Genomic DNA, 19,663 nt, shown 5'->3' with positions numbered 1-19,663 from the left:
TACAGAAACTCTTTCCAGAGAATCATTATTCTATGCCTACATGAACACTGCTAATGATATATATTAGTTGCGTAGAAAGCTTGGTTAAGTCTTCAATAAAATTAGTAGCATGCCCATGCATACATATTACTGCATTTACAGTTTTATAGGTAAGTCTGTGAGCCTAACTATAATTTCATTTCATGGGAAGTCATTCATATCAGGCAGCTTCAATTTCAAATAATTCAAAAGGAAATTGGTACTTAAAACTAGAATCTCTTCTGGCCATAAGCCCTAACAAGGAAACAAGCAGAGGAAACATGCATCAGTCATTCTAGACCTGGAGCAAATACTGCTCTAATTTATTTTTACTATTGGTGCCTACGTTTCTTTCATTGTGAGTCAAGAAAAGCAGAATACACAAACACTTTTCATTTTATAAAGAGGTTACTATTTTCTATCTATTCTATTTAATCTAATGTTGGCTTAGGCTCATTATGTATCATACACTTCCTATTGAACTTCTGCCTACCCACTACATTTTTCAAATTAAATTAATAATTCAAAAACTCAAAGGTTACTGTAAACAATTTAGTTTCCTTTTCTACATGTGATTTCCTGCTGTGCAGAAAGCAATATAAAAAATTAATTTAAATCTAAGAGTCTTCAGAAAAACTATTAAATATTGACTCGCTAATTCTTTGCTTAGGATTTTATAATTGTTTGAAGAAAACTGATTAACCTGTAGGTTAATTTAAATTTTCAATTCCATTAGAGAAAAAAAAAAAAACAATGAAACAACTTTCTTTTAGCAAAATTATATGTACATGCAATTACAGTTTCTGTTAAAATTTGAAGACATTTAAGACTTTACTCTTTAACATCTTGGGCCTCATTGTGGAAATGGTCTCAAAGACTTATGTATAGTCTTGCCTTTCCACGTCTCTGAGATTTCTAAAGGAGTTTGGTCAATGTCAGTTCTAAACAGGACAAACTCAGTGTTTGGCATTTAATTTTCAACTTACCTTTACAAATGTAGATACTTTTTTTTTTTTTGCCACTGAGCCCTTCAAAATGTAATAGGAGACCTTTCTCCTTACTTCCAAGTTTCCATGTACACAAGAGCACATTCACAAACACACACACAGTAAAATCTCACTAACACTCAGTTGGAATTTTTGATAATTTTGTCATAGATTGAGTATGCCTTTATTCTACTGTCAGCAAGATATACATTTTTGATACATAAATTAATAACTTTAACAGATTTAAAAAGCATTTAGAAATCAACATAAATAATTTAAGCACTATGATTCAAAGCGACTTTTAAGAATATATGTTAAATTAAGGTTACTCATTTTGAGATCATGTCTAAAAGTTCTAAAATTGTACTTATTAAAATATTCTATAATTTGGGCTATTCTATAATTACTTCCTATAATATGTTAGTTTATATATGACGTACTTGCCTCATACTTCCTCTAGCTATTGAAGCTGTGAATACTTTTTTTTCCCCTCTCCATAAAATCTATAAATTGATTATAGATTACCTATACACACACACACCACACACACACACACACACACATACACACGCACACACGTATGCACACACACATTGATGAACACAATCCTTTCAAGTAGGAATTCTGTGTCAATAGGTCAAATTTGAAGCTGACTAGCCTTGACAATATTGTCCTAGAAAGTAATATAAATATGTTTTATTTCAAAACACATGGCTTTCTTCAAGAAAGCCATATAAAATATACATTTGTTCCTTTCTTCATATTAAGCCAGTTTTTATAAATCAATACATGCCCCATAGGATACTCTGACCGGAAAAGTTACATCAACTCCTAATAATATAATTTGTGTTAATAAGCATTGTAAAATTGCACATTTTTTTTAGAATGTTATTTTTCAACTGAAAATGTGGTTTGGTAAGTTGAAAAATGTTTCTCTTAAAAGCTGGGGAATATCTTTTAAAATTTATGTTATGCGTTTCAGACTTCATGAATATAAACAATTAATTTTAAATGTTATGACTGTGGCAACGGTTTTTATTCTTTGTGCAGCTCTCATTGCTACTTGGAGCAGCAAAAATTTATTTTCCTGCCTTCTTTGGGGGAGTTTGCGGAAATAAAAACTGAGAATTTAAGACATTGAGGTTAGAAAATTAACTCTGGATAACTTTGGAAAGCAGTTTCTCATGGGAAGTCCTTGCTTTTCCAGGCATGAGGCAGCACGGATGCACAGTCATTACAGATTTTGTTCATAAATGTGCTTCCTATCAATCTTTGTTAAATCAGGTTAAATATGAATGCTGCTTTCCTGGATGTTTTCCAAAAGTGCCACTGAAAGCTTACTAAAGAATTTAAAGTTATTTAAGGAATCACACTCTGATTAAATACATAGTGGCTCTTTTAAAATAATATTTTATGAAAGATAATGGTCTAAAAGAGACATTTAGAACATTTTCTCCGGTTACTACTGTCAGATACATCTGCATTATTATTTTGAGAAATATCTTCATTTTTAATGGTTTTCTCTATATGGTACCCCGACATTGCCTTCAGCGTACAATGAAACTATATAACACCAAAAATTTAAGCATAATGCAAATGTTCAGAATTTTCATTAAATTAGACAATATAATTTCATTATATTTATACAGTTACATGGATTTGCTAAATTTATCTTATTTGAACACACACACATTTCTAAAAGAAATGGCTTGAACATAGTAAGTTAAATTCTATTATTTCCTTTCTATTTTTACATTCCATTTTATCTACATATAAAAAAATTAATCTATAGCTATGTACAAAAAAAATCTGTTCACTAAATGCATATTAAAGATTTGTGAATAAAACGAAGACTGCATTTGAAAATTTAGTAATGTCGATTTACCAATTTTTCATAACAGAAAACAGCTGATAACATAATCTTTGATATGTAGCCTATATAAATATATAATAAGTACCACTTCACTAAATAAACAATCGAACATTATGGGTCTAATCTCCCCATAACGCATATGGAATTTATTTTTCCATGGAATTTATTCTTCTATGACTGTTAACATGATCAATAGATTCTTATGCTTTGCATGCATATGAATAAGGGTAAATCTCTAATTCCATTTGGGACCCCAAATGACCAGCTTGTGTCATTGTTTCTTGTGTTACATAAATGCATACTTCAATAAGTTATGTGAAATATTTTCAGAGTGAGCAACTGACAATCTAAATCAGAGGTTGACAAATCCAGCCCACTCACTGCCTGCTTTTGTAAATAAAGTTTTAACAGCACACGGCCATGCTCACCAGTTTACACACTGTCTGTGGCTGCTTTTGTGCTACCATCACAGCTACACAGTTGAGTAGCTGTGACATAGATGATATCACCCGGAAAACCTAAAGTATTTATTGTCTGATCCTTTCCAGAAAAAAAAGATGTCAACCTTTGATCTAAACGGATAGTCATACAAGATCCTTTTTAAATACGAAGCTTTGAAAGCTCCAGAATTAAAAGCTATAGTCCTGATTCATAATAGGACAAATTCAGTTTAGTTATCCATGCAATTATATTCAATGTGAATTGGGTCTTTTCAATGATATTCAAAACTTTATGAAGCCATAGAAATCCATCAAACTTTTGTAGTTCTGCATTTAAAAATATATATCTAGAGGTGAACTGTTATATTTCAAAATAAATATTAGTTTAAAACAACGATTTCCCTCTAAAAATCATCATTGAAAGTAGCATAAAGAAATGCTAACATAAATAAATGATTGTTTAAACTAGTCCTGAATCACTTGTTTCCTAAGCAACATAAGTTGAAGTTAGGCTATCTCATTTGCTGTGAAATGTTTGTTTTTAATTTTCCTATTCAGTGATTTTTTTTTTATACCTAAATGCAAACTGCTAGTTAATGAAGAAAAACATCTGAACTCTTTTTATTAAGTTTATTCATTATAAATACACTCTGAACCAAAATTAACTTACCATCATTTCAAGTGCATATTGATTACAACTTAGCAACATCTTTTTCAGGATGTTGTCATTTTATAAAGAAGATGGACTGTTCAGTGGAACGATTTTATTTTATCAATAAAAGTGAGACTTTTAAATGCCTTTATTATAATTGCACTGCTTGATATTGACTATCATTTTTATCACATTATTCAATATCAATTTCAGAAACATCGGGAGCCTCACACACCTATTAGATTCTCAGAGCCAACTAGTCACGAACAGAGGAAGTAATACAATCGCTTTTGTTAATGTTCTCATGCGACAGGCAGAGGCAGTCAGTGTTAGACCTGGTAAAACACATCTAGCTCTAGGTGAAATCTGAGGGGAGATGCAGCAACAAGAAAGCAGCACCGACTGAGCATGCTCCTATTCAGGCAGAGACAGAAAGGGAGTGGACGTACTGTAGAAGCTGGCCATTACGTAGTTTTGGCAGCGATCACCAGTAAACTCATTTGGGCACCTGAGAGAAGAAACAAAAAACAATGGTAGAAAAAACAGAGAAAAGAGAAGAGGTGAATATATGCTAGAAAGAAGCTCCTTCAGTGTCTTTTGACTGAACTTGGTGAGTTCACCCTCAGGAACTGAGTCTTTGTCCGAATCATGGCTTTCAGATGCTAGCATTTTCCTCAAAGGGTTAACAATTTGGACAAAAGCTAGTCCTTGGTTTTACATGACAGAAAGATCCCAGCATTTTAAGTGACTGTTTTCTTTCAAAGGGAGCCACTTAAAATTAAATCTGAGTTTTTCTTCGTCTCAGTTTTCCATTTCATAGCTTTGATCAAAATGTTGTAAGGAAATGTTCTCTCTTTTGGTTGGCCTGCCTGTCACGATTGCGAACATCACTGGCCATCCTGATGGGTCATTCTTTTAAATTTGTGACCCTCGGGGCCCATGTTGACAGACAGTTAAACGAGGCCATATTGAATGGTTTATGCCCCCAGTGGTTAAACCATAATCAGAACAAAAGGAATCAGTTACGACTGAGCTGTAAAAGCACCAAGTGGTAGCGATTGTTGCTGTAATTTGTGGGAGAAAGCAAATTTCAGATTATTTTAACATACTTTCTTGGTTTTGGACTTTCATGGGCACATTCTCAGTACATCTTGCTCCAGTGAATCCAGGTTGGCACCTAGAGGGCAAAAACGTGATAAGCAATAGAACGCTAAGGACACCGAACTTTCAGACTGGCGATTTTCCGCCTACGGAATACAGGGATTCCCACAAATGACCTGGTGACCAAACATAAAGAAAAGGAAAAGACAAAACTTTTAGAAAACCATGTTCCGTGAAAACTGTGAGATATATATTTTTGTTGTTATTTACTTCAGTCTTCATAAGATCAATTAACTGAAATTTAACTAGAGTGAGATTGAAAAGTTGAATAGGGGCGGCAAGGCCTGGGGAGCCAAGCCATTTTCCCTTTGGCATTTCCATATTTGCCACTGATCACGTTAATCAGGGTGATCACTTTGTAAGGTCTAGAAACTTCTAGTCACTATGTTTATACACATATACACCAAGTAATATAAGACTGTCTGTCAACTGTAATTGAAAAGTAAATTTAAAAAACAAATACTGGTTTTGGTAAGAGCTTACACGGTTTCATCCATAATCTTCAATTCTTTAAATGATTCTGAGCTTTATCTTTTACAGATATTCAATTTGTACTTATTTCACAAGTAATTTTATGTTATACGTTAAATCATCAAACTATAATAGAAGTCAAGCACTTTTACACTCTAGTGAGTACTGACAAAAAAAACTACATTCTCTGTTTTTTTTTTTTTTTAAGATATTACCAATTAGGTCTCATTTTTAATGTTGAAAGAGGCAGATTTATTATTAGAACAAATTTCACTTCATCCAATTACCCCAAATCAAAGACAAATACATTTTAAAAATTAAAGCTATTCTATAGTAGTACTTGATAGATTTGATTTTAAGGTAAAACCATTTTGAAATAGTATAAAATTTACATTTTACTCATATACATTTACCTATCAAAATTCTAGAATCTTGATATAATATTGTTTTGAGGTCATGCAGTAGGGTTGTTGTGCCTAAATATTGAAGTCCTTTACGACTGCTCTTTCTGAGTTGTTACTCCAGTAACTAAAGCAATTCAGATGGGATTCACTCTACCCAGTATCATGTTCTAATAAGCTGCGCCATCAAAAGGTTCTAGGAAGCAAATATACTTAAAGATGCTCAAGATCCATAGCTATGACTATTCTTAATAGTTCGTCTATACCATAACTATCATGCAAAGCACTTACCTAATATAATTTAGTTCTGATAGCACATGCTTCATGATTTACACACAACCCTTTCTTCTCCAGAGTAAATTAGAAATAAACACTACCTTTTGGCATTAAAGAGATGTGAATAAAACTATTTATTTTTACTAATACAAGGGTGATTTTTTTTTTAGTTCCCTTAAAGCCAAATTCAATGCCAAAAAAAGTTATCATGTGATTTGGTACATCTAATTCTCCTATTTCGTGAAAAATTGCCTGCAAGATAAAATATTGGAAGTTGCCAATTTTTATTCCCTTGCATACTTGTATAAACTTAAAGTACAAATGAAAGTTAAAAATAATATAAATAAGCTTAACAATAAACATCTTGTATTGATTGATATAGTCCATTTGAATGCTTCACAACACTTTTATATAATTGAACTGGTTATTTTTGGTTAGAATATTTTTGCTGCAGTAAATAAAAGATCCACCTAGAGAAATACAGAAATAAGAAATATAACATGTGAAGTTGGGTCATTTCTCGTAAAGATGTCATGCTATATGCTTCAATAAGAATGTCTTCATGGATATATAAGAAAAATACATGGCAACCTACTTTCCAAATACTTAATTGACATAATAATTTCTGAAGTATTGGAGGTTTTTATTTGTGCATTTGTTTCTGAACCAGGACTAAAAATCCATATAGACATACCTTATAATTAGGCAGGTAATTCCAGAATTAAAGATATATTCTATATTGACCATTTCATGTTACTTGTTTACCTTCTTGAAAAAAATTAAAATTCTCATATCGATCACACAATCATCAACTTGTTTCATACAAAGAGCATGGTATAAGAGATATGTGAATACTGTATGTGCGTATGTGGTGGGGGGGGAGAAGGAGGGAGGCAGAGAGAGACAGTGGGAGGGAGGGAGGGAGAGTGCAAGAAAGCTTGGGTGCATCATTTGAGTTCAGAAATGAACTTCTTTAAGGACCATATAATTAACAAATAGTTGAAGAATCATGAATCCCTTAAGAGAGGGATATGTATTTTATTAGAAAATCGTCATTTATACGTCTTAGATGAAAGTTTTGAGATCAGAGGGCACAGGACAACTAGGTAAAGAAGATCAAAATCTTACTCCATCAGTTTTCTAATTAGTATGAACTTCTAAAATGATGTTTCCTAGAAAACTAGCATTATAGCATAGTGGTTTATCTCTGTCATAAGATGATACAGAATATTTGGTGCAGTAACACTGGATCTTTAAGGTATGCAAATTTTTTTTGGGGGGGTGGGATTACCAGCTCTCTCTGAATCAAAACTATCCTTTCACTAATGTTGACCTTCACTCAGATACATTTTCTAAGTGGAAAGCCTTATTTTTTATTCAAAATGTGGTCCATGGACCAACATCACCAGCATCTCCTGGGATCTTGTTAGTAGAAATGCTGAACCTCAGGCTCCGGTCCAGAACTACTGAATAAGAATCTTCATTTTTAACAAGATCCCCAAAAGATTTGTATGTACATTAAAGTGTAAGGTGTCAGAGACTTTGACTTTGGAAGATGGTGACTAAGGTCCTCAGCCTGGCACCAGAGTATCTTGCTGTTGGGATGGGGCCGCCCACTGGGCTTCATCAGGCCTAAGTTTTCCTCAGTGATAAGATGAAGGGATTTAGGTAAGTGATTATCAAAGGTTTCTTTTACCACAAATATTCTGAGAAATGAAGTTCATCCTAACACATGGAATCAATGTGAGAAGACCCCGACACCATTTCTTCTAAATACATCACCAGTCAGAAAGGACTCAAGAACTCTTTAAAAACATTTTGATTCAATGGCTTTTAAAGACAGTTACGGAAGTAAAACAAACAAATATCTATTTCTAAACAATTCAAGTGTTCAGCAACATCAGTCATCATGTAATTTTTGTGGACATCTAGAATTGGTGCCACATCAAATGGAAGGAAGTGGAAACTGAGACAGTTTCTGCATAAGCAAAGTACACACTTCATTGATTGTGTAGAGGAAGCATATGCAAATGAAAACTCATCTGATCTATAAACTGATTAAATTCTACGGAATTACTTCTAAAAGAACAGGGAGACTGTCTGGCTTCTGACATATTTCTATATTAACATTATATGTTAAGCATCTGATCTATCTATCACTTTCTTTGGAGATAAGAGCAGGGTAAATTTAATCTGATTTGAACAATCTGCTTTGGCATGAGACTGAGAAAATTCTAGGAATTTTATTTCTTCGAAGAATCTGTTTGAATAACAATCAAGCCCCTATTGTAGCTTCAAAAAATACATACCATTTGTTTTCATTGATTAGATTAGTATAAATATAATTCTTTTAAAGTTTACTATTTGTTCATAATGTGATAAACGATCTTTGTTCTAATTAGTTCTTAATGAAATGAAAACTGACAATTTTGTCTGAACTTAGGCATCGCTTCTTCCAACTAACCCTGACCTGCAGCTCCCCATCTCCCCACTTCCATGCCTGGGGTGAGGAGTCCCTCTCTGGCTCCTGCATTGCACCCTGCACTTATCCCTTTCACTGCCCTTATCTATCTGCGTTGTGATTATCTTTTTGTGAGGAGTGACCGTACTTTGATCATTTTGTATCTCTAATGTTTAGCACAGTGCCCGGCTCATAAAGGACTCTCATAAAATGTTAAATTGAGCCTAAGATAGGATCAGACTGCAGAATCCGATAAAGAACTGTATCAAAGAGACTTTCATACAGTCAATTGATTTGCCAAGTACAGGTCAATATCGAACTTCTGGCTTTTATTTTCATAGTTTATGACAGACTCTTCTCTGCAGACTCCTTTATAACTTTTTTATAAGAGGTCCCAGTAGCCTCTTCATAGACTCCCTCCCTAAATAGAAACTTTTAACATTGTGTTTGAAATTTGAAAACTCTATAACTCCTTAACAATAAGTCTGTTACCTCAAATTTCAACCCTATTACTGAAATATCAGTTTACCGACGATTTGATAAAGCAGTACAATCTACTTACTAACCAAGACTTCCACACAGCATCAGTAAAATAAAAACTGTCCTTAATAATATCCTTAATACATTGTGAATATCCTGATGTATTTACTATGTAATTGATCATAAAGTTATATATTTTGAGAATTAATTTAGTGCTCTGTATATTTTTTGTATTCTAATTGAATAAATCATTTCTCATTTTTGCAGGGGGTGGGGGATGCTAGATATGGTTAAATATAATTACAGACCCCCAGGAAACTTCTGGTTATTTAGGGTTTGCTAATGTTATAAACTATTATAAGTGATTTTATGGTTTTATAAATGTATGGTCAATTTATAAACCATCCTTAGACATCTTTTCTCTTCCTTCCTTTATTTCTTGGTTTTATTAATTTTCATCAGGCCTTCCCTTGACCAGACAGGAGAAGGGAAACAAGGTCCATATCTGATATTTCTTCTTTCTTTAGTCATCACTCTACAATTTTAAAATGCCTTGACTAGAAAAGAGTTCCTACTATCTTTTCATTCTCTCTCAATACTAGTTCTGGTATTACCTTCTTATTGTACAATATCTGAAACAATTTCTTTGGTGTCTATAAATATCAAATAATGGAAATGCCAACGAATATATACACTGAGGAATACCAGTGGGTTTAAATATTAGACGTTCAGCTTTTGCTCTCGCTCTGTACAAACTAGAGTTGACAGTGTGTACACTAGCTCAAAGAGTGCTAGTCTGTTTTTCTACAGTATTATGTTGCAAACGCTGACTTTTTGCACCTTTTTGCCTGCTCAGCATTCTGGCTAGACCTCACTCACTCGCTGATTGAGTATCTGTGTTGTAGATTATTCTTTCCCAAACGTATTATTATTATTAGTCTGCATTTTTCCAAGATGACACTCATTCTGTTATCTACTTTTGAGGGAAATTTCTAGAGTTTTTTATATATGCTTTTCTAATTTGTGTGGTTTTTTTTATGGCATCACCTGCATAAGACATTTATTTCCTCAAGAGAATGCCTTCTTCGACATCATTAAAGAAAATATTAAATATAAAATGTTCCAAAAGCATTTCCTTCAGATACAACCCTATACCTCCCCATCATCATTCAGCTAGTATGTATCAACCCTTTTCTTTTTTATTATGATCTGGAGACTAATTCTCAATCCACTAGATAACAGGATACATATAGTGGCCACACTGGACTCATGGGTAAATACTGAGGGGGAAAAAAATCTAAGTTGTCCTTGCTCTCCACTGCTGTTTTTCAGTGTCTAAGACACAGAATCCCAATAATGAGGATGCCAGTGTTTATGAATTAACTCATCTGTCTTTAACCTTGGTGCCCTTCCCAATGCTCTGTTTGCACAGCTTGTTCTGAAATGCTCATTTGCAGACTAAAACCCTTGCCATTGTTTACTCTACATGATGTATCTGTAAGTTCGGGGTCAAACAATTCAATCGGATATTGGATCAATCTACATCCCATACATCTCCACATCATTTGTGGCACAATGACATATTGACTGCTAATTTGTGGTTAGATTTTCCTCTCTGGAGAATGCTCTTTCCTGTCTCATCAGACTAAATTCTGTAAATTTGGAATTTTATAGTTTTATCTATTCCACCAGCCACGTTTTTTGATGAAACATCTAAATATTTCTTTTTACTTCAATCATTCAATATAAATAATTCAAAAATGCATATTTTATTTTAAATTGACTATATATCTCTCAGGGGAAGAGCTGACATTTTTTTTTCACAGTCTCTGAGTAAGAGGTCCCATTATATATTCTCTTAGTTCCCTAAATATCCTTCACAACACTCAGCACACCTATAATTTATAATTAAATTAATTACTTGAAATATGATTGTTACTCACAATAGCCTATAGACTCCATGAGGGCAGAGACAGCATGGTTTTTTTTCCACTACATACTGAGCACCAGCACAGAGTCTGTCTCATAGGAGCTCAGCAAATGTAAGAGGCTCCCTAGCTGATTTTAGAACGGAGGGAGCAAAGCTATTAAGCATATTTAATCAGTGCACCTGATTTTAGGTAAAACTGCACCTAAATTGGTTCCCATAAAAGCAAAAGGATTTCTTTTAATCAATCTTAGTGAGTGAAAGTCACAATGATTTAATAAATACCTAGTAGTATATAACAGGATCCTAGACATGTGAGGCACACAGACGAAATAGAAAACATGGTCTTCTGAGGAGCTGATGATCTGTAAGACACGAGTCCCACCCACTCATTTTCACAAATGCTTCCGAATCTCTTAAATATTATAGCATTTAAAAACAGAGAAGGGCTATAGGCAAGTGTCACATCCACTCTGAAGAATGTACTCTTCCAAGGCTGGAGTTGGAGTACAATTACCAGTCTGTTCTTTTGGACCATAAGTTCTAACACAATATAGATTCCTTTTATTTATTCCAAATTTATCTTTCTATAGCCAAAATGATGAGACTGCAGGATACAATCACGAATTTGAATCATCATGCTCCTTTTAATTATATTAATCCAGCTGCTAATAAATATTATAAATATTATTGTCATCATCATTAATATTATGCCAGGATCCTATAAAACTTTAACCTTAACCACTGTCTTTGACTTTCTCTCTGCATCTTATATAGTCTCCAAATTTCTCTAGCCTGTACAGAAGTCTCTCCGCTCTAAACATCTACTATGTTTATGGTATCACTCTCCTGCTACAGAAATTACTAGGAGTCCTTAGTAGCCAACTCAGTGTCCACAGTCCTCTGCCTGATCTTCAGAGCTCATAAACTGTCTCTAATGCCTAATTCAGTCTTTGTTTGTTTTACTTCTCAGAATGGAGCTGCTGGTCTAGATATGCATGTCACCGTGTCTCCCAGAAACTATTATTACAACCTCAATGCCTGCCTGCTATATAGAAAAGACTCCATAAATGATTTTTATAAAGTCTTCTCCAACTATTCCAATCTTTTTTTCCTTCTTTAAATTCTCATTACCATAATAATCAGTACGGTACCACTTGGGATATATTCACTCTAATTGATTCACTATTTTAGGTACTTCATTTTCATAAACAGACTTAAGTTCCCAGGGACCAGAGACCATGCCTTATATTTTCTCTGTGTTTTCAAAAAGGCCTGGCATGGGTGTAGCTGTTCTATAAACAAATGTTAATTAATCTTTCACTTATGAGTTTAATTTATTATAACATATTTATTGTCACCTAATCTTCCAGTTATGTATTTTTCACACATGTCTCCTGTAAAACTACCATATAGGTCTTTATATATAATACATAGTTTCATAAAAATTAATTATAAAAAATCATAAATTCATGTTTGAAGGCAGTCCCATCTTTCCAAGATTTGTTTCTTTTTTGTTTTTGCATATACAAAATATATTAATCAGATATATTAACTGATCTGTCAAATGCAAAGTTATAAAGCTAGCTGGTGGCCCCACTAAACCAAATGAAAAGTGCTAGTGTTAAATAAGATGAAGAACTGGGGATTAAACACGGTAACACAGTCTGTTAAGACAGGTGTATATATTTTTCCAATGTCTAAAAAAGAAAATGTAATACTACCATTTACTTTTTATTATAAGGAAAAAGAAGTCTTGCCTCGACAGAGTTAGAAGTACTTTAGCAGAAATGAACTCATTTAATTTCACTGACTTCCTGGGAAGAAATTTGGAGAACATATTAACTATATGTTATAAATAAAAATATTGTCCAGAGAGTTGAACTGACAGGGTTGTTCACCCAAATTGGTGGTAAAAACTCTAATCCCCTCATGGGGAAGCCACATCTGTCCATGGGACAACATAATGGGTTTATAAATATGGTCTGATATAAAATCATTTTTAGATTAAAAAAGTCACATTAACTTCTTCCAAAAGAGCTATCTACTAAAACTGTTCAGGAAAACAGACATACAAGAATGAGAGGAAAAGGCAAAGAAAAAAAATTGGACAGTCACGTTCAAATTATCTGATTTCTTTGAACCATTTGACTATGTAGAGCGCCAGAGGGTAAAAGATGAAATGATTCTTTTCTCATCTTTATCTAATCTGAAATAGTAACTATTTTTTCCTCCCAGGATAAATTTTAAATTACTGTAGAGAGAAGGGAAATATAAAAGATGAGAACTACCGCTGAAATTCCCACACGATCCCCAAGGAGAAGTCCAAGTAACCAGCAAACCTCTCCTCAGAGAAGTGTTTAACTGTTATGTGGTTAATTCGTTTGGGATACTCTGTTCTAAACCAAGAGACAAAAGAGATTTGCTATAAAGTCTTCTACTTCAACTCCCAAGAAGACATCAGTGGATTAGGTGACCAAAGAGACTACTTGGAAACTTTCATGCTTGTGGTGTTTCTGAGTCATGTCATTAGTCAGGGATAAAGCTGATTTTTCAATGATGTAGCTCATGCTTTAGCAATGTTTTGCTCTAGACAGATAGACCATATGGAAACTATGAACTGGCTTTGTATACAGGACTATGATGAGCCAATGCAACATTTTAACATTTTCTCTTTCTATTCAAGTGGTCTAGTGAAAAATACATTATCCTAAGACATGGTATATTGTGTGTCTTTGTTTCAGTTCAAAAATGGTTTTAATACAGGGGTTTTTTTTTAAAAATGCACTTTTGTTTAACAAAAAAGACTTGAATTATTTTCGATGGTTAAATATATTCCAATTTTCCCTTTAAGGTACTGGCATCGATAAAGACATGGTCCAAAAAGAGAGTTATCAAAATCATAGATGTCAAAGATTTTCTTTCCAACAAGATCCAGTAATAAGCTGTAACATTTTTCTGAAAGATTCTAATTACCAAAAACTAAGAATAAAATAAAATAAAATTATGATGTCAATTTTCTCAGAACTGGAAGACAAGCACAACCCATTAGACAATGAGCTTGGGGGATACAAAGTGTTCATTCACAGTTTGATGACTTAATAATATTAGACGAATAACAAACATTTCACTACAAGATTAAATATATATATATACATATATATATTTCTGGATTGGGCTTGAAATTTAATGAAAAACTGTGTGGGTTAAAAAAAATTGCAGTTGTTGGCACAACACCAAAATGGAAAAAATGAACAGCACTTATGCAATTACATGTTTTGTATAGAACGTGGGAGGGCTACAGAATAGCTGAAATTAATATGTGGAAAATAACTGTGCTGGTTCCTTAGAGGTATTTGGAAACTATCATATATACTCACTCAGCTTATAAATCTTTGCAAAGGCTATGATGAAAAATGGTCATGTTTCATTATTATAATTAAAATATAGTGGTCTCAGATGCTTTTCTAAAGAAGTAAAAATATGAGACGTAGATAATATGGGTACAATTGTTTAAAAAGGAGAAGAATTTAAGGAACTATAATTTTAATGTTTTTCAAGGAGATTTATTAAAACATAATTAGATTGTATGCCCGAGATTAGGACAGAATGACAAGATTTCACCATATAATAAATGAACCTCGTATTTTACAGATTATAATTCTTAGCTTCTGGTATTTTCTATTTCGATCTGAGAGAATCTGACAGAAAACTATAAAAGTTGTTCATCTCAGTTCCCTGTGATAAATATGGGAGCACCATGTTTGTGATTTATTCATAGCAAATTGTTAGAACCAAAGACTAAAACCAACCAGTTTTAATGCTTTGCTCGAGGTATATAGATCTGAATATACCGGTGATCTAAAAGTGAGTCACTAAGATTAATTTAAAAACAATGAACATGAATAATCATGTGAAATAATTTATATCTGAAGAAATAATTTTTTTCTACATGTTATTTTATTTTTATCTTGTTTTAAAATTTTAAAAAGACATTTACATATTAATTTTATCTTGGCTTATAACTATTACCTATCTCTAGCAAACAGATGCTTAGTAATTGAATATCTCTTGTGATTCCTAGTCTTTTATTCACTCTAACAGATTATATTTACTTTTATAAGTTGTCTGATTGATAAAATCAGGTGTACAACCACCAAAACTTGTCTTCTCTTGGAACTGCTTCTACTCTTTTAAAAGAAGAGTTTCTGAGGGCAAAAAAGTTCTGGGAGATACTTGTTCTCAGTCATGAGGTCTCATGAGACACTCTTCAGATGGCCCACATCTACAACAGCACAAGGAGCAGAAAAATATTTCTTACAAAATGACTTTTTTGTTTGGTGTTATGATTTTAAAACATGTGTCTTTCAAGACGTACTTTATTACTTAAAAGCAATGAAGGCTTTCTTAGAACTGGCACATAAATATTTGTATACTATCTACATGATGTAAAATGGAAATGGCCTTCTTTTTTTTTTCTTGTGCCTTTTTTTTCATCTTACTAATTGTTCTTTCTATGAGTTCAGCTCTCTGACAAACTTGCTCTTCTTTGTCAACTTTTAAGTCACAAGCTAATAATCTCTAGCAGAAGACAATTTTTATGATGGCATGCTTTTTTCTCATTTAGGACAAGCATTGCTACTCCAGAACAGCTATTGGTCAACTGGAAAATACATGTATTTTTCATCATTTCTGCAAGACATTAAACATCTTTTACCACATCAAATCATATGAGCTCCTATACCACACGTAGCCTAAAAATCAAGAGTAGAATTAAAATGCATGGCACAATAAACACGTGCTTTTTAATGAGACCTACTAATTTTAACTACAAGGTTTAAATATTTAATGTACTGATAACATCATTGCTTTATTTTGCCTATTGAGAGAGAATAACTGATACCTCTTCGTGGTGCATTAACTCCTCCAAGTGATAGGAAAGAGCATCATTCTAGATATATCTATAAATAACTATGGTGCATGAAAGAACATTCTGCCTTCTACATACAGTGGTGCTACACACACTAAATTCATTTCCAAACACATGCAATTTGCTTTTTTTTTTCACTAGGAAGATCAACCTAAATTTCATTTTTAAAAATATTCATGAAATGCTATGCTAATATCAAGTGTAACAGCTGTGTCAGTAAAGCATCTTCTGCCCTTCTGTTTCTTTTAGTTGTCCTATTCGTTTTGCAGGTGATCACTGGGGTAAAAAGGAACATTATCATACAGTTTAATTCACACATTGGATGGAGGGAGAAGTAGGTATCAAAAGTTACAGGCCTCTGTGATATTTGCACATCTCTTCTAGGTAACAATGAGGAAAACCACAAGGAAAGCAACTTTATAAATATGAAGACAAAAAAAAAAAAACCATCAAAAAAAAGCAAAAAAAAAAATTCTGGATATAACAGAAGAGATGACAAATGGTGTGAACTTTTCAAAACACTCTACAAATAAAACAGCATTATTCAACAGAACGCAACAAAATTGGAAAAAGAAGCAACAATACATCATGAGACATGGAATCATCTGAAAGTAGCAGTTAAGGACATAAGCCACACAGAGCATTTCTTTTCTTACTTGCACAAGTATCTTGAGGGGTTCGAAAGGTCTTTCACCATGAAGCACTCGCCTCCATTCACACAGAAAGTTTTCTCCTTCTCTGCACATTTTACAAGATGGCTTGTCCCGGTTGTAGATGTAGATGTAGCTGGATGAAAGATAAAAAGGGAGAAAGGTTTAGATCTATCTTTCCTCCTTCTAAGCAGCCTTTAATCTCAAATTCTCTTAAAAGGAAGAGTTCATTTAACATACGGTGGAATCTACTAAACTTTCATGTTTAATAAACAACAGCAAAGAAGTTAAGTGCTTTCTGGGTGTATTTAAATAGAATAAAATTATAAAAGGGTAATTATCATTAATTAATTTAAAAATAATTAAAGAGAAAATCTATTATCATTAAATAAAATACATTTTCCAGTAAGGCTCAAAGATTATGATATAGAGTCACGTCAGTGCAACTCAATTTAGATATCAAATTTTTAACAGCCAGTAATTGATAAAATTATTTATTTTGGAAATTACATTTTATGTGTATATTGACTATACTTTCTAGACATAATATGCAGCAAAGAAGAAAAAAAGGTGTCATATTTGTTCCTAATGAAAAATTATATATTGCTAATTGAATATATATTATCGTACAGATCAGGTGCCATTCTTTTTAAAATTCTACTCTAATTGCTACGCCAAAGAACATTGTTGAAATGTCCAATTGCCATTATACTTTTGAAGAAATGGAAAGATAGTTTAAAATTGCAGAAAATGTAGAATAAAGCATTACGAAATTTATCATTTTGAATTAGGAGTAAAACAAGTCTTAATTTTGGTTTGTAACACCTTTATGTAACAAGCTTGATATTCACTTATGAAACTTCACAGTTATCTGAAAGTGAAGCTGAAAATGATGCCTCCACCATTAGGTGCATGGATTAAATGAATCCAAAGCTCTCAGTCCTGAGACTATAAAGGCATTAAGTATCAGAACTCCTCCTCACTCACTGGGAATACTGCGGGCAGTGCTCAGACTCAGCCCAAAGCAGTTTGATTTAAATAATTATATCTGTTATCGCAGATATTATCAGGACAGAAAAAGCAAAACCAATATGGCAAGCGAATGATGATTCTATTTACTCTCTAATAAAAAAAAATCCATCTTTACACCAGATTCTTTCCTTGTCTATTGACTCATGCTTTGTGATTTTTAATCCCTGTCTTCCTTATTAATTTCTATTTTACCGTTTGCATATGAGATTCAGGCGCCCTTGTTTACTTTCATTTCATATGTCCTGTGTTACCTTTCTATTTTCCTTTGCCTTTTTCATTTCCTCCACGTGAACATTTTGCTTTGACTTTTAAGCAAATTTTTCTTCTAATTCTGCTTGATTTTTCCTCTACCTGATAGAAATACTGAACAACCGATCATTCAGTTTCTGAATCACTCGAGACCTTTCCTGCCTCTCACTGCCTGTTTTAAAATTAGGCATGTTTTTAGACCATTTCACTGTTCTCAGCATGGCTTTTAGGAGTAACAGTAAAAGACAGTCAAAATGACTTGTACTTTGGAGATATATTTGGCTCAAATCCCATCTCCTACTAGTTTTGTGTCCTTGAGCAAGTCATTTAACCACCCAGATGCTCAATTTTCCCACTTAGAAAACAGAGGTAATGGCAGTCTTAGAGGATTTTTGTGGAGATTATAAATAATCTAGGTAAAGGAATTGGCACAAAACTGGCACTCGATGAATAATAGAAGGTATTATGACTGGGTAATAAGGGACCATATTCATGAATTAAATAAAAAGCTTGACAATGGAAATCTGGGGATTTCAAAGATGCATGCTATTCTTGAATCATTACTATAGATAATTAAGGAATGGTTCAATTTTTTTATTATTCCAACGAAAAGTTCATTTCCAATGTATTTCAAGGTATCCTTCACAAACGAACAAAAGGTACCAGGGAGAGTGAGGAGAGAGGTGATTTTACCCTCCATTATTCGCTATATTTTACCATCTTTATCAGGAAGAGAGGAATATAATTAGCAATATTTGGTCTGAAAAACTATAGAGCAGACAATATTTCTATATATCACATAACTCATAATTTAACATAATATTATATTTTCATGTGAAAAACTGTCTATTTGGGTGCTATTTGTTAATAGTTTCATCTATGGCAATTGCTTTTAAAAAATATTAGGATGAAGTTTGCCTTAAATATGAAAGGTTTTGTGCTTAAGGCTTTCAACTGTTGACAGGATTCTATGGGATGACAAATTGGGCAGGGTATCCTTGCTGTCCCAGGTGACAGTGCCAAATGGACCACCTGCAGTGTGCTGTCACCACTCATTCCTGCAGAGAAACTCAGCCTCAAGCAGACCCCAGTGGTCTCTGAATCTCTGACAGGTTTGCCCTGTCAGAGGATTGCCCCTCAGCAAATACTGCACCAGGCTCTTTCAGAACAAATCCTGAGGTTTTTGCTAAAAACATCAAAATCACCATCCCCTCAAAAGCAGACATTCCATCGAAACTGTAAACTAATAATAAAGATTAGCAGTGATATAAGCAGGAGACAGATGCGCCATACTTCTTGCGCTTTCTGATCGTGTGTTATCAAATAAGTTAGATTAATAAACGTGTGTTAAAACTAGAAATAATTTCCCTTTTTTAGGCTTTTAAAAACATTTTCGCCTGAAATGATTATTCTTTTAATGCTATCCTGCAACTTCAAGTTATGACACAGTCATTTGAAAAATTCCTTGATTATTACTTGAAACTAGCAATGGGCTATTTGATAGGAAAATCATTCTTGGAGACAATGAAGTAGCAACTATCTCATATGGTCATGGGCTATCGTACTTAGCACTTATATCCTTTAGCAGCAGCACGAACAAAAATGATTGTGGAATTGTAAAGCAGCAATGAACTCCCAGGTGATGCAAACTGTGAA

The 19,663-nt window shown here is 33.3% G+C and overlaps 1 protein-coding gene across 12 annotated transcripts in view; it reads right to left on the bottom strand.

Moving 5' to 3' along the window:
* NRG1 (neuregulin 1) overlaps nucleotides 1-19,663 on the bottom strand; it is a 1,003,268-nt gene that overhangs the window by 18,789 nt on the left and 964,816 nt on the right. For 7 of the 12 annotated variants that reach the window (XM_011372000.2, XM_011372009.2, XM_011372036.2 and 4 more), the window contains 2 exons: nucleotides 16,733-16,862; nucleotides 4,419-4,477 (listed from right to left, as the gene is read on the bottom strand). In XM_011372000.2, coding sequence (XP_011370302.1) covers nucleotides 4,419-4,477; nucleotides 16,733-16,862 — 189 coding nt within the window. Of the gene's footprint in view, nucleotides 1-4,418; nucleotides 4,478-5,078; nucleotides 5,147-16,732; nucleotides 16,863-19,663 lie in introns of those variants that run through there. The other 5 variants (XM_011372016.2, XM_011372030.2, XM_023538395.1 and 2 more) reach the window with 2 other exon arrangements.

This window comes from Pteropus vampyrus, unplaced genomic scaffold (genome assembly GCF_000151845.1).
Source record: "Pteropus vampyrus isolate Shadow unplaced genomic scaffold, Pvam_2.0 Scaffold8, whole genome shotgun sequence".
Classification (NCBI taxonomy): domain Eukaryota; kingdom Metazoa; phylum Chordata; class Mammalia; order Chiroptera; family Pteropodidae; genus Pteropus; species Pteropus vampyrus.
This window is presented reverse-complemented; position numbering and strand designations above follow the sequence as displayed.